At 37.3% G+C, this 13,147-nt stretch overlaps 1 protein-coding gene across 9 annotated transcripts in view; it reads right to left on the minus strand.

The window, feature by feature from the left end:
- Positions 1–13,147, minus strand: part of FOXP1 (forkhead box P1) — a 601,776-nt gene that overhangs the window by 42,829 nt on the left and 545,800 nt on the right. For all 9 annotated transcript variants that reach the window (XM_054595428.1, XM_054595430.1, XM_054595431.1 and 6 more), the window contains one exon: positions 8,096–8,200. In XM_054595428.1, coding sequence (XP_054451403.1) covers positions 8,096–8,200 — 105 coding nt within the window. The remainder of the gene's footprint in view (positions 1–8,095; positions 8,201–13,147) is intronic.

A 13,147-nucleotide genomic window follows, 5' to 3' on the forward strand; every position in this document is an offset into this window, starting at 1 on the left:
AGGATTACCCTTTATGAGGGTAGGTGGTGGGTGAATAAAAAAAGAAATAATGCTAACCTTGGTGATTTTTATTCTTCTTCAAGACTGTTAACATAATTTTATTATTTCATGCAGAATTCTATCTAAATACATATTAAATCTGAGGATTTATATATTATTTGGGGGAAATGTGCATTACCACAAAAATGAGAATAGAACTACGTAGTCAAGACATGTTACGGATAAGAAAACACATTTGTTAAGAATATGCCCTGTTCACACATCTCTAAAGATGTGCCCTTGGTAGGGTTGAGTTGAAATGTATCTCGTTTATCACCAAATGAAGACGTGCTTAAGGAACAGACATTAAGAGATTTAAAAAAAAAAACCCCAAAAACCAAAAACCAAAGAACAAAAAACCTTCCAAAAACAAAGCAAGAAAACCCAAAGCAGAAAAGAAAAAGCTGAGTGCTTCCTTTCTGCATGTGAGACAGGAGACAATTCCAACAGCTGATTCCCCCCTCACAGTACACAGCACACATAAAATAAATACGGGTCACAAAAATTAACAAATCATCATAACTGTCTAATACATCCTGGGCTGGCTGCGGAAAAACAAGATCATTCTGGATTTATATCTGTAAGTATGGGATTTCCTGGACAGCTAATATCCACAAACAATCAAACACAGGAGGAACATGGGGAAAAAGGCAGCATTATTTCAAATTTGAGCTGAGAGTCGTGATATGTAAAGAGCTGAACAGGAACTGCAGTTGAAATCTGAAGCAAGGAAATTTTTCTACTAGGCATTGATGGACATTTCTCTGTTTCACTTGGCTCCACACAGGTTTTTAGGTCACTGGGTTTTGAATGTGTTGCCAAATGAGAATCTCATCAGTATAGAAACTTTGAAAATGACAACTAACTTAATCCCTCAATTTAAATAAAATAATAAAAAAATCTAATGATATTTCACTCAAGAATCAGAGCTTTTTATAAGACCTGTTGCCAATATTACTGCCTTGAAATGATCTCATCTTTCATCCTGGCTAAATTCCAACACACAATTTCATTAACCCAGGTACTGCAGGTGATAAAACTCATTTTTCCCTAAAGAGACAGCTAAAAAGTACCAGTTATACATTTATGAAGTACCAGCAATCAAAATTATGGATTTTCTAAAAGGTTTTTAACTACTTTTATTGAAAGGAAAATCGCTGTCTCAGACTTTTGTGACACTACTGCTAATAATAAATTTTACCATTTAGACATGGCCATAATATGGTAGACAGTGTCAATAAAAGTATGGTGCAAAGATGATCCCTGTCTTTTAAGTAATGCCTTCTAATTACACAACGGAAATGATCATGTGAAATACCTAAGCTACCTAAATGGCCCTTAAAATACATGAACACACAACAATGTATCTGGAGGGATACAATGTGCTGTCTACAAACAGGCAGGTATTATGTAGAATTAATTGCAGGAGTAGACATTGAAAAAATTTTCTGATGCTTTCAAAGCCTACAAGAAAAAATTACATTTCATTTGCATTTCTTACTAAAATATGTTTGCTAAAAAAAAATACGTTAAATGTTATTTGCTTCTTTTCACGCAAACTGGTGGCACTGGGCCTGTTATCTTTGGCAAACTTGTCTAAACTTTTCTATCTACTGGTAATATTTTACAGATCACTAGAGGGCACTGTGGTATTTAAGCCACTCTGACCTCGGTGAGTACTGGGAAAGGTCTTGAACTCCTGAACAATGTCAGAAAGGTGAGAGACTTTTAAAGGGGGGGAAAAAAAGGTTTTGGTAACACTCTTTTTTTATTTTTCTAAAACAACCCAAAAGTACATAATATGTAGAAAAGTCAAAAAGATAAAAATATAAAACTCATTTTGTAATGTTCAGAGATGTCACTTGGCATGGGGGCAAATTTTGTTCCCGTGTTGTTGAGATGTAAATAGAGACAGGAATTCAATTTGCATACACCCACATTATAGCCGGCTCGTCCGTCAGCCTGTGCTCCAGTCTCCTGTGCTAACCAGAGGTAATTTCAATGCAGAACATTCAGGCGTGCAAACTGAGAGCCGCAAATGGCTTTGAAACAATTTATGATATCCGGCCTCTTTCGACATGTATTAGCATATACCTGGTTTCTTTAACATTCACTTTGTTTTTCCAAAACCACAAACAGAGTTGCTGGAATTTCATGTGGAAGTGCTTAAGGGGCTGAAAGTTAACACCTTTGTGATCCTCGCAGCCTCACGGTGGCTGTTAAACAAAAGCCTCTTTGTCGAGGCTTTCTTGAAATGTTTTCTTAACATGTTCCAAGTAGTTTTAGGCAGGGAACTAAAGTAAACAAGATGTTACCATGATAAAAACACTTGTGAAAACATTACAGAAAGCACTTAGTAGTTTCTTTCACATAAAACTCTTTACAGTTTTGAGAAGTAAAATTCACAGAAAAAAATTTTTTAAAGCACATTACTAATGAAATGTCCTCTACTGTCTATGCCCCTCAACCTTTTTGAAAGGGTCAAAGTTCCATCTCTGGGCATTTTCTTTCAACATTTCTCTCCGAGTCATCTATTAGAGCACATATAAAATTTATTTTGGCTTCGATAAATATACATCTGACTAATATGCAAAGGGATTTTTGTTTTGTTTTGCACGGTGCTTTTTTCCAGGAGAAATAACCAAAAACTAGAAACAAACAAACAAAACACCACCCATAATTTCTTTCAAATGGATACTAAAAAAAGGATGCAAATTACACTTTTATAAGATGTGACCATTCAAAAGAAAATCTAGGGGAAAAGGGAGTATTTTCCGCAAGCATATAAGAGTACCTGGTATTTGTGAAACTATGGGGCCTGTGTCTGATTTTACATTCTAAGCTGGAAACAGGAAAATGCGGTCATGATTTAACCTTCAAATTCACTTGCTACCTTGCCAAATAGGAGTCCCTTTTTAAAAAGAAGAATTATAAATCCATGTTTTTACTGGTACAGATTGTGTGTTCAAACTGGTTTGAAAGAAAAAAAAAAAAACCAAAAAACGGATCTGAGTGGGAGAGAACGGGGCACACCAGGAACCTCACCCATCTGCCCATCTGGATGGCACTGGGCTTGTTTTTGTTTTCTGTTATCTGAGGATTCCAAGCAATGCAGGGCTGGAGGATTTCATTAAAGTTTGCAGGAGCACCTGCTGGTATCAGTTAGCTCTAGCAAATACAACAGTCACATGATAACTCATGGTTGATAGATTAAAAAAAAAATCAACACTAAAACTGCAACTTGTTTTGAGAAGAAAAAGGGAAATAAATGCATATAGCAGACTGGGTATCTGCTGATTCTGAAAGAGCTGTGAAGGAAAGACAACAGCATGGTAATCTGTATAGTATTTATCTTTGAAATCAGGGCCCTGGGATACACCTCACCTTGGGCTTATACTGCAGAATGGTCACAGAAAAGTGCCACACCTCTGGCTTTGATTTACCAACAGTAATGATATTTCTTTCTCAGGAGGAACAAAAAATATGCCTTATCTTTACACCTGTGAGTTCCCTGTCCCTTCCTGTATTTAATCCCTCTCTCTGTTAACAGTGGCATTTTACTGTCAGATGGGGTTTTTACCCTGAATAACCTGATCCTGGCCTCTCTAAACGTTACATCTTAGTAGCCTGAGAAACAGAAGATCAGAAAAAAGAGAAAATAAAGTTACCGCTTTCCCCCGCTCATGCTCTAAAAACCAGGAGGAACCCTGGCCCATGGAAGTGTAAAAACTGCAGCTGGTAAGAAGGAAGCAAAGGCAAGACATGCATGGATATTCCGCCAAACAGGAATAAACTTAAGGGCTCTGTGAATTCAAACAAAAATAACACTGGATAGCAATACCAAGGAACCGCAAAAAGATTTCTCAGCTCAACATGTGATGACACCAAAAATTTTACCCTATGTCAGAGGTGAGCAATCTGGTCCAAGGGACATAGCCTCTCCTTACATGTGATCCTATGGATGCCTGTGTGCTTACAGTGGGGCAAAGGTGAGCAGCTGTGACAAAGACGTATTTATTGTCTGGTCCTTTATGAAATAAGTTTGCTATCCCCTGCCCTAAAACCACATTGAACTGTGTGGGAATTTTTACCAGAAATTTATGGTTAAAAAAATGATTAAGAAGAATCTTTTCTGAGACATCAATGCTGTGCATAATCCCTAGGTACAAGGTCAGAAATGTTTCGATAGCTTAAATTATCTCTCTGTTTCCAATATACTGAATTAGATAAATAAGAAGAGAAGTACGAATATTTTTAAAGAGTGTCTAGTATGGGCTAGGCACTTTACATGATGTACCTTTAAATTCTAACAGCCCTAAGAGGTGGTTACTATTACTGTCATCCCAAATTACATGAGCTGGTACTGAAGCTCGGAGATGCTATGCAACCAGCTCAGAAAACACACTCACGCTAATCGTAAGTGGCTTCACTACCCAAACTGACTTTTTTCAAAGTTTTCTTTATATCAAGTGCCTTAAGTAGAAAACATATAGTTAATAAAATGCCCTGCTTCTAAGCAGACAGTATTGTGCCGTCATTAAGAACAAAGGCTATAAAGCCAGAATGCCCGAGTCTGGATCATGACACCACCTCTTATTAATATATGACTTTATGTCTATGTGACTTAGTTTCCTTACCTGTAGGTTGAGAGCAGTATTACAATAGTATCACTATAAAGTGCTTGTCAGGATTAAATGAATTACATATGTAAAGCACTTGGAATTGTGCCTGTTGTACGATTCAGGGTTATTTAGTTATGCACTCTGACCAGGGGAGTTTAAAATTAGGGGATTAGAATACAGGTGAAGAAAATAAATGAAGCAACACCTATTTCAAGGTCAGAGCAAGGCTAATTTTTGTAGGAGTGCCTTGGAGAATCCAAGCAGCACTGGTGTCAATTTGCTTAAATCATAAGAAAATACCTCCAAAGAGAGAGGGATAGCAGTGCCCAGCAAGGAGGTGCTTTCAGAGTCTATGAATCTGGAAATCTCAGAAGAAATGCTTAAACCATCTCTTCCCAATAACAATGACTCCATGATGGCATCATTCAGAGAAGCCACATGGTTTTGTCTGAACCATAAGAAGTTGGGTGGCTCTTTTTTGTTTTTATCCCCACCTGAGGACATTTTTGAAATTGCTTTTAGAGAGAACGAAGCATCGATGTGAGAGAGAAACATCAGTTGGTTGCCTCCCATAGGTGCCCAGACCAGATCAAATCAGCAACCTAATTATGTGCCCTGACGGGGAACTGAACCTGCAACCTTTAGGTTACAGGATGATGCAGCAACCAATTGAACCACACAGGCCAGGGCAAAAGTTGGGTGACTGTTTCAGTCCAGCTCACTGGAAGGAAAAGTTGGCTTCATTAAAGCCACTGTGCTTCCGCTTTGGACTGCGTATAGTGTAGGAGATGTGAATCTGTCAGAAGACTAATTTTCCACTACATTAGGCAAGATACCAAAACCTGAAGACGACTCTGAATTTCCAATAGTAAAACTCATGCTGTAGAATAAGATCAAAATCCTGAATTTGTCATACATGGCCAAACAACACGTAACTCACAAAAGCACCAAGAAAACTGAGTTCTAGAGAGTTTTTTTTCTTATTCAGCATTTACTCTCTCTGTGCTGGTTTACAATACTCATTTTTCAGTCTTAGGAACTAAATATATAGTCCACATGAGTGAACATCTCCGTCTGCTCTGCAGGTGGGCATGAGAGGCAATTCTGGGTCCATCACTGTGATTGGCTCAGAGCAGAACACATGACCCAGTCTGAGCAATGACAGTCTGCCCAGGAATTTTTCTGGAAGAGAGATGCATTCTGGGATTGACAAACTTGTGACCTGTAAATGTTTTCTTCAGTCAGTACCACTTAGAAAGAGCTGAAGAATGAAGGCAGCACAACAGATAATAGAGCAGAGAGACAAAGAACCAAAACTTGAAAGACCTTGTTTGTGCACCTGGATGCAGCCATGCTTGAATGCTACGTACCACTGGACTTCCTAGTTACAGAAGCCAACTATCACTCAGAATCCGCACACATACAAATACTTCTTTTTTGGCTTAAGCCAATTTAAGTTGAAGTTCTATAGCTTGTGAACAAAACAAAATTCTTTTGACAAATGTAAGTCAGTAAGTATGTATACTAGTATGGAAGTAAGCTAAAGTTGTGGGTTGATAGTGGTCATTCAAATTCCACTGAGCAAACATGAGCTGAAAACATGTCACGTAATGTGTAAAAACCATAGTATTTGATAAGTGGTTTCCTATTAGTGAGATTCCTAATATCCTTAGAAAATCGCCCTTTTTTAAAACATAGGGATCAAGTCAAGTCTAGGGATCAATACTAATGATGTTCAGATTCTTTTCTTCTGTACTAGATGTGGTTTGAAATTGTGCTGTCTCCTTGTGGAGGCATCCTTTCACATATATACATACGTGTGTGTGTGTATTGCCTAATTGTCAGCTCACATATAAATGACCTATGATTTGCGGATTAGGGTGGAAATACTTTTGGTTATTAACAACATTTTTTAGGTGGATCAAACTGGAAAACCGCCCCTTTCCTGTGACTCTGAAATTGATATGTGTCACTAAAATTATTGACAACAATTTTATAGTTCTAAAGGCTTTATATAAATGTATCATATTTACAGATGTTTCTCAGCCATTTTATAGATGAGTGAAATTAGCACCAAGATAGAATTTAAAAGTGGTTTCTGCAAAGATCTTTTTCTCTTAATACCTAAATAGGAATTGGCAAATGATCAGGAAATAATACAAAGATTCTATAATGAGTGATTTAAAGCAGAAGAAAGCTCAATTGCACTAACTTGAATCAAATAATTGTAAAGGACTATTGCTTAATTTAAAATAAAATATCACGGACCTCAACTGTTATTTAGAAAACTTTAGGCATCTCTTTTTAAAAAATTGTAATTAAGTACTTACATTCTTAATGCTCTTAAAGTAAAATATTAAAGCTGGGAAGCTATTAAATAGATTCACAGATTTCCTTCATTTGCAGGTAACACTAGCTATATCTCTAAAGTGTGGCTTTATTATAATATTTGTATCCAAGTCCACAAAGATATAGAGATTGTCCTAAGAATATAAAGACCACACAAAGCCAGACAAATGAATGTAAACTAGCCTGCTTCTGTTTCCTGGGGCCTGAATGAGAGAAAAACCAGAGGAAAAGAATAACCTCCAGCACTCCATTCGTAAACTGTCATGCACCTATATATACAGTCTTATATTTGTACATACATTTGCTTGTTGCATGATAGATTAGTATATTCAGTCTACATGTCAATTTCAATGATATTATCAGTATATCTATGAGAGATGTCAATAATGCAGAGGATGTAAGGGATTAAGGTGTAGTGCAGAAGCATTCACTTCACCTAGACTAGAGAGCATCAGTATCTTTCAGAGATCCTCTGCAAGTGTTTCAGATTCAAATGAGATAACCCAAGTTTTAGTCATACTTTAATTGTGGAAATTAAACTCCCCGTAAGGACAAAAATCTGAATAAAAGTCAACAGCATTATTAGAAAAGTAAGAATCATGCTGCTGGCATATCCTCAGCATCTATTTCTTGTATTTATCGTCATTAGCACGAAAACAAAGAAGAGGCACGATAAACAAACTGCAATTGACCAGTAACTGACATCCATTTTATAAAAGTAGAGTTAGGATTATTTGTTATGTAGGGACATGAAAAAAAGTGCAAACTAATTTACTGCAAGTTTAATACTGGGAGACTTATTCTTTAATCACAGTCATTATGAAAAAAACATTGGTAAGCATTAGCTCTTACTAAATGTATCAAACTGCCCTTGGGAGTAGCCCCTTCCCTCTTGAAAACTGCAGCCCTCCCTGGAAGTTGAAACAATTATCAAGACAGCGTGCCGTGCCAGACCTCTGATATAGAAACACCCTCCAAGTTGGGTGTGAAACCCTCCAGCAAAAAGGCATTTTATGAGGAAGAGCATTAACATTGGGAAGTGCTGGCTATGTAAAAAGAAGAAAGCAATATAAAATGATTCTTACTTTAGAAATGATTGAAAATCTTCGCACACTGCTTCACAGCCTGGCCACTTGCATACGCCATGCCCATAGAGAGGGTGGCTATGGGGGTGCTCCTCATGGGACAAACTGAAAGAAAACACACACAGGGTAAGAGAAGGAATTTGCTGCCAAGAAATATCCCACCACACAGAAAATGCAGAGGAGCCCACAGAGGCCAAAAGTGAACAGGAACGAATTTCTGGTTTCCTTTTTCCCATGGACCTCACTAATTAGTTCTGCATTGTTATTTAAAAGCAAGAGTTAAATCCCCAAATGTGGATAGTCCAATGTTAGAAATGTACCACCACGTATTAAAAGCGTTTGGCAGGCTTTTGTTAGATGCAAAGCTCTTGCCTCAGACTGCTAAGGATTCTTTGAGAAGATACAACTTATCTTTTAATCTACATAATGCAATTATAAAATCTGTACTTGATTTTGAGATACTCTTACTCTTTCCCACACAGAATATTATACATTTTTTTCTCTTCCCTTCCACCATGCGGTGCTTGGGGAAGTGTATTTGTGCACTCACAGATGAACCATATTCTCAAATATTTTCTCTATTAGGTTACTGCATCCAGACTTCTTTCAGACAAATTATTTTTACAGCTGTTTCCATAACCTTACATTTTATCACACAGAAATGTAAAATTAACACTGAAAGTTCTGTTTAGTATACAAGCACAAACTGAAAGCCCTTCCTCTTCAAGGAAAGGGCTATTTTGCAACTTAGTCCACTGTCTCTTCCTGACTTTGAACTCCAAGCACAGTGAATTACGACTATACACACGCACAATCAGGTGCGTGCACACAAATCTTGTTATTTTTGTATTACCACCAGGATGTGTAGTCATATATTCTATTGATTCACATTCAAAGAGCAGACATACACAAATGCCACTTGTCCCTAATTTATCATTAATCCACAGTGAGCATTAGGAGTAAACACACACATACAAGAATGACACCTTATCAAAGATCAATAGGTTTCCCTATGGCTTTTAAATGATTTTACTGAAAATCTAATATATTTTGAAAAAAATGACAAGCTATTTTGTCTTAAAATATAAAATAAACCTGCGAACACCTACAACAACAACAACGACAACAACATCAAAGCTGTCTAAAACTAACTTACAAAAGTACTGAAGGATGCCCCTCATGAGAGAAAAGAATAATACAAGTAAACTAAGATAGCCATCTTGAGATTTATAAAGCTCAATGATTAAAGGATATTCTCTAAGTAGTTAAGAGGGTAAAATTCCATCAGAATGAAGGAAAGAATTACCACTATCCACGTTCATCTTCAGATTTTTTAAATGAGTAAAGCAGATATGACCATATAAGATGATGAATGTTAATTAAACATTATGGTAATCATTTTATGATAAATGTATGTAAAATTATTATGCTGTCCAGCTTACAATGCTGTATATCAATTCTATCTCAATAAAACTAAATTTTAAAAAAATTACTGGGTATCTGAAGTTAAAGAATATTTTTAAATAATTCTCACATATTCTGACAGAGGAAATCATTAAAAAAAAATGTTACTACTGCCCTAGCTGGTGTGGCTCAGTGGATTGAGTGCCAGGCTGCGAACCAAAGGGTCGCCGGTTCACTTTCCAGCATAGGGCACATGCCTGGGTTGAGGGCCAGGTCCCCAGTGGAGGTGGGGGGGGGGAGCACATGAAATGCAGCCACACATTGATGTTTCTCTCCCTATCTAAAAATAAATAAAATCTTTTTAAAAAAAATTAATACCAATAGTTTACAAAGAAAAAACCTAACCACAATAGTTTTCTTTACCAATTTTATTAAGATTATTGAAGTATTTTCATAATGTTAGTAATTAATGTTCATTTTTGTAGAACACTTAGAAATGTTGAAAATAAAAAAAAATTACACTCAAACACACACATACACATTATTAACAAATTAAAGCATGAAGATTTATGTTATCCTTTTATAGTCAACATTATTTTGTCAATAATATCCCATTACCAACCAGTCTTCAAGGATCTTATTTACTGATCTGTAATACCCTGTCATACACCACCTTAGCTCTAGTTACATGTCAAAATTTATCTAACCATTCCTCTACTTTGGACATTGAGATTCCGTTCATGTTTCCTTAATTTACAAATAATGTTAGAAATAAAATTTACTGGGCAAAATACCCCAGTATACAACTGATACATTCAGAGAAATGGGATCACCCAGTTAAAGAACACTCAATTTTAAAATTTACTATGACTCTTCAATCAAGTTGTTCTTAAGAAATGCTACATGCCAAACACATTCTTAGCCATCATACATATTTTTGTGTGATTCTTTATGTTGGAAACCTGACTTCCGGTCAAGACAGAGGTGTAGGTAGACATGCTTCACCTCCTTGCACAACCATAAGAAGGATCACAAGTCACCTCCCAACAGCAAACACCCAGAACTGCCAGAAAATCAAACTGTATGGAAGTTTCACAACCAAGGATTTAAAGAAGCCATATTCATCCAGACGGGCAGGAGGGGCAGAGCCAGGGAGCCATGGCAAAGAGGACACGGTGTGAAGGCAGTGAGGTGGTGGCAGTGGGCAGAATGGGCAGTCCCACATTCACATGTGGTGGATAAAAATTGGCAGGGGTACCGGGAGAGTGAGAGATCCCAGCCCCAGGTCAGACCATTCAGCTCAGGGTTCCAGTAGCAGAAAAATGAAGCCTGATAACTTCTGGCTGCAAAAATCAGTGGGGGTTGGGGCAGCGGAAGAAACTTCCAGTCTCTCAGGAGTGTCCATATTAAAGGACCTGCACAGTCCGAGTACATACACAAACCCACCCACTCTGGGAACTACCACCAGGGCAACAGCTAGAGGGGCACCAGCTGCATACGGGAAGAGGGTGAAGTGACTGGAAATGGGGTGAGTGCTGACCAAACCTCAGTAGCCAGGCAGCAGCACTCTCCCCTCTCCAACCCCTCCCTGACATCGAGAGTTACAGAGCAGTGAAGTGGGGGTGCCCTGCCCTGGCAATTACCCAAGGCTCCGCTCCATACAACGTAACAGGTGCACCAAGACAGTCGAAGCAGCTCTACCTAATACACAGAAACAAACACAGGGAGGTTGCGGAATTTAGGAGGGAGACAAAGAAACATGGCTTAAATGAAAGAACAGGACAAAACTCCAGAAAAAGAACTAACATTAACAGCGATAGCCAACCTATCAGATGCAGAGTCAAAACACTGGTGATAAGGATGCTCAGAGAGCTCACTGAGTATGGCAAAAGCATAAGGGAAGAAACAAAGTCTACACTAAATGAAATAAGCAGACAATTACCCACAAAGGGGTTCCCATAAGGCTATCCGCTGATTCCTCAAAAGAAACTGTGCAGGCAAGAAGTATTCAAAAATGATGAAAAGTAAGGATCTACAATCCAGATTACTCTATCCAGCAAATCTACCATTTAGAATGGAAGGGCAGATAAAGTGCTTCCCAGACAAGGTAAAGCTAAAGGAGTTCATCATCACCAAGCCCTTAATATATGAAATGTTAAAAGGACTTATTTAAGAAAAAGAAGAAGATCAAAACTGTGAACACTAAAACAACAGCAAACTCACAACTATCAACAACTGAATCTAAAAATAAAAACAAAAACAAAAACAAACTAAGCAAACAACTAGAACAGGAATAGAATCATAGCTATGGAGATCATTTGGAGAGTTACCAGCAAGGAGGGGTAAAAGGAAAAATGGGGGAAAAGATACAGGAATTATGAAGCATAATTGGTAGGTACAAAATAGACAGGGTTCTTTCTTTTAAGAAAAGTATAGGAAATGGAGAAGCCAAAGAACTTATATGCATGACCCATGGACATGAGCTAAGGCACGGAGAGCGGAGGGACTGGTGGAGGAAAGGTGGGTACCAGGCAGAGGGTGGCAAAAGGGGAAAAATTTGGGCAACTGTAATAGCATAGTCAATAAAGTATATTTTAAAAAATAAAATATGAGTAAGTTGGAAACCTGAAACCTCGACTAGTAAGAATATAAAATTAATATCCATCAGGTGTATCTCAGAGACATTGTAGATTTTGTTCCATGTGACCACAATGAAGTGAATACTGCAATAAAGTGAGTCGCACAATTATTTTGGTTTCCCAGTGCATAAAAAAGTTATATTTACAGTATTCTACAGTTTACTAAGTAGACAATAGCATTATGTCTAAAAAACAATGTACTTTAATTAAAAATACTTTGATGATAAAATATGCTAACCATTACCTGATACTTCAGGGATTCATAATCTTTCGTGGCAAGGTTGCCACAAACCATCAATTTATGAAAAAAAAAACACCCCATAAAATCTGTGAGGCACAGTAAAATTAGTCATGCCTGTAGTTAAAAACTTCAAATGGTTATTCCACTGTGCTTTTTGGGTTAAGCTGAGAGTATTCTGAAAATAACAGTACTAAAGGAAATAATATGCATTCACTACAGAAATTTATAACTACAAATAAAATGTACATGGTTTAGTGTCAGGTTTGCCATTCCCCTGCTGCCCCCTTGTTTTTTGGTTAACATACCTGTGAAGGCACCATGGCCTGAATAAAATCTACACTGCTCTAAGAACTTACTTTTAGTTTACCTTGGTAAGTAAGGACAGATGACAATTGATTGCAGACAACCAGTAGCACCTGAAGTCTAGAGAAAGTCAACTCCTCACACATACATACACAGTCACACAGAAGACATCTTGAAAATCTGCTTCCACATTAAAACTACACTTACTATTAAAAAGATTATCAGTTCTTATTTTTTTACATTCACATAATATGAGTAGGCTACTGACTCAAGGCCACTCTTTCCTACCCTAGCCAAGATAACTCTGCTAATATTCTGCTACATTACTGTCCTGCATTTTCTTCTAAAGTCTCACTAGTTTACAAAAATGGAAACAAATTCACACTATTGCCACTTGCTTTTCACTTTTAATATATAATTGGATATTTTTAAATGTACAATTGTCTGAAATAAAGTGCTTGGCTT

Source organism: Pteronotus mesoamericanus, unplaced genomic scaffold (genome assembly GCF_021234165.1).
Source record: "Pteronotus mesoamericanus isolate MK-2021 breed Mesoamerican mustached bat unplaced genomic scaffold, CSHL_Meso_final scaffold_54, whole genome shotgun sequence".
Classification (NCBI taxonomy): domain Eukaryota; kingdom Metazoa; phylum Chordata; class Mammalia; order Chiroptera; family Mormoopidae; genus Pteronotus; species Pteronotus mesoamericanus.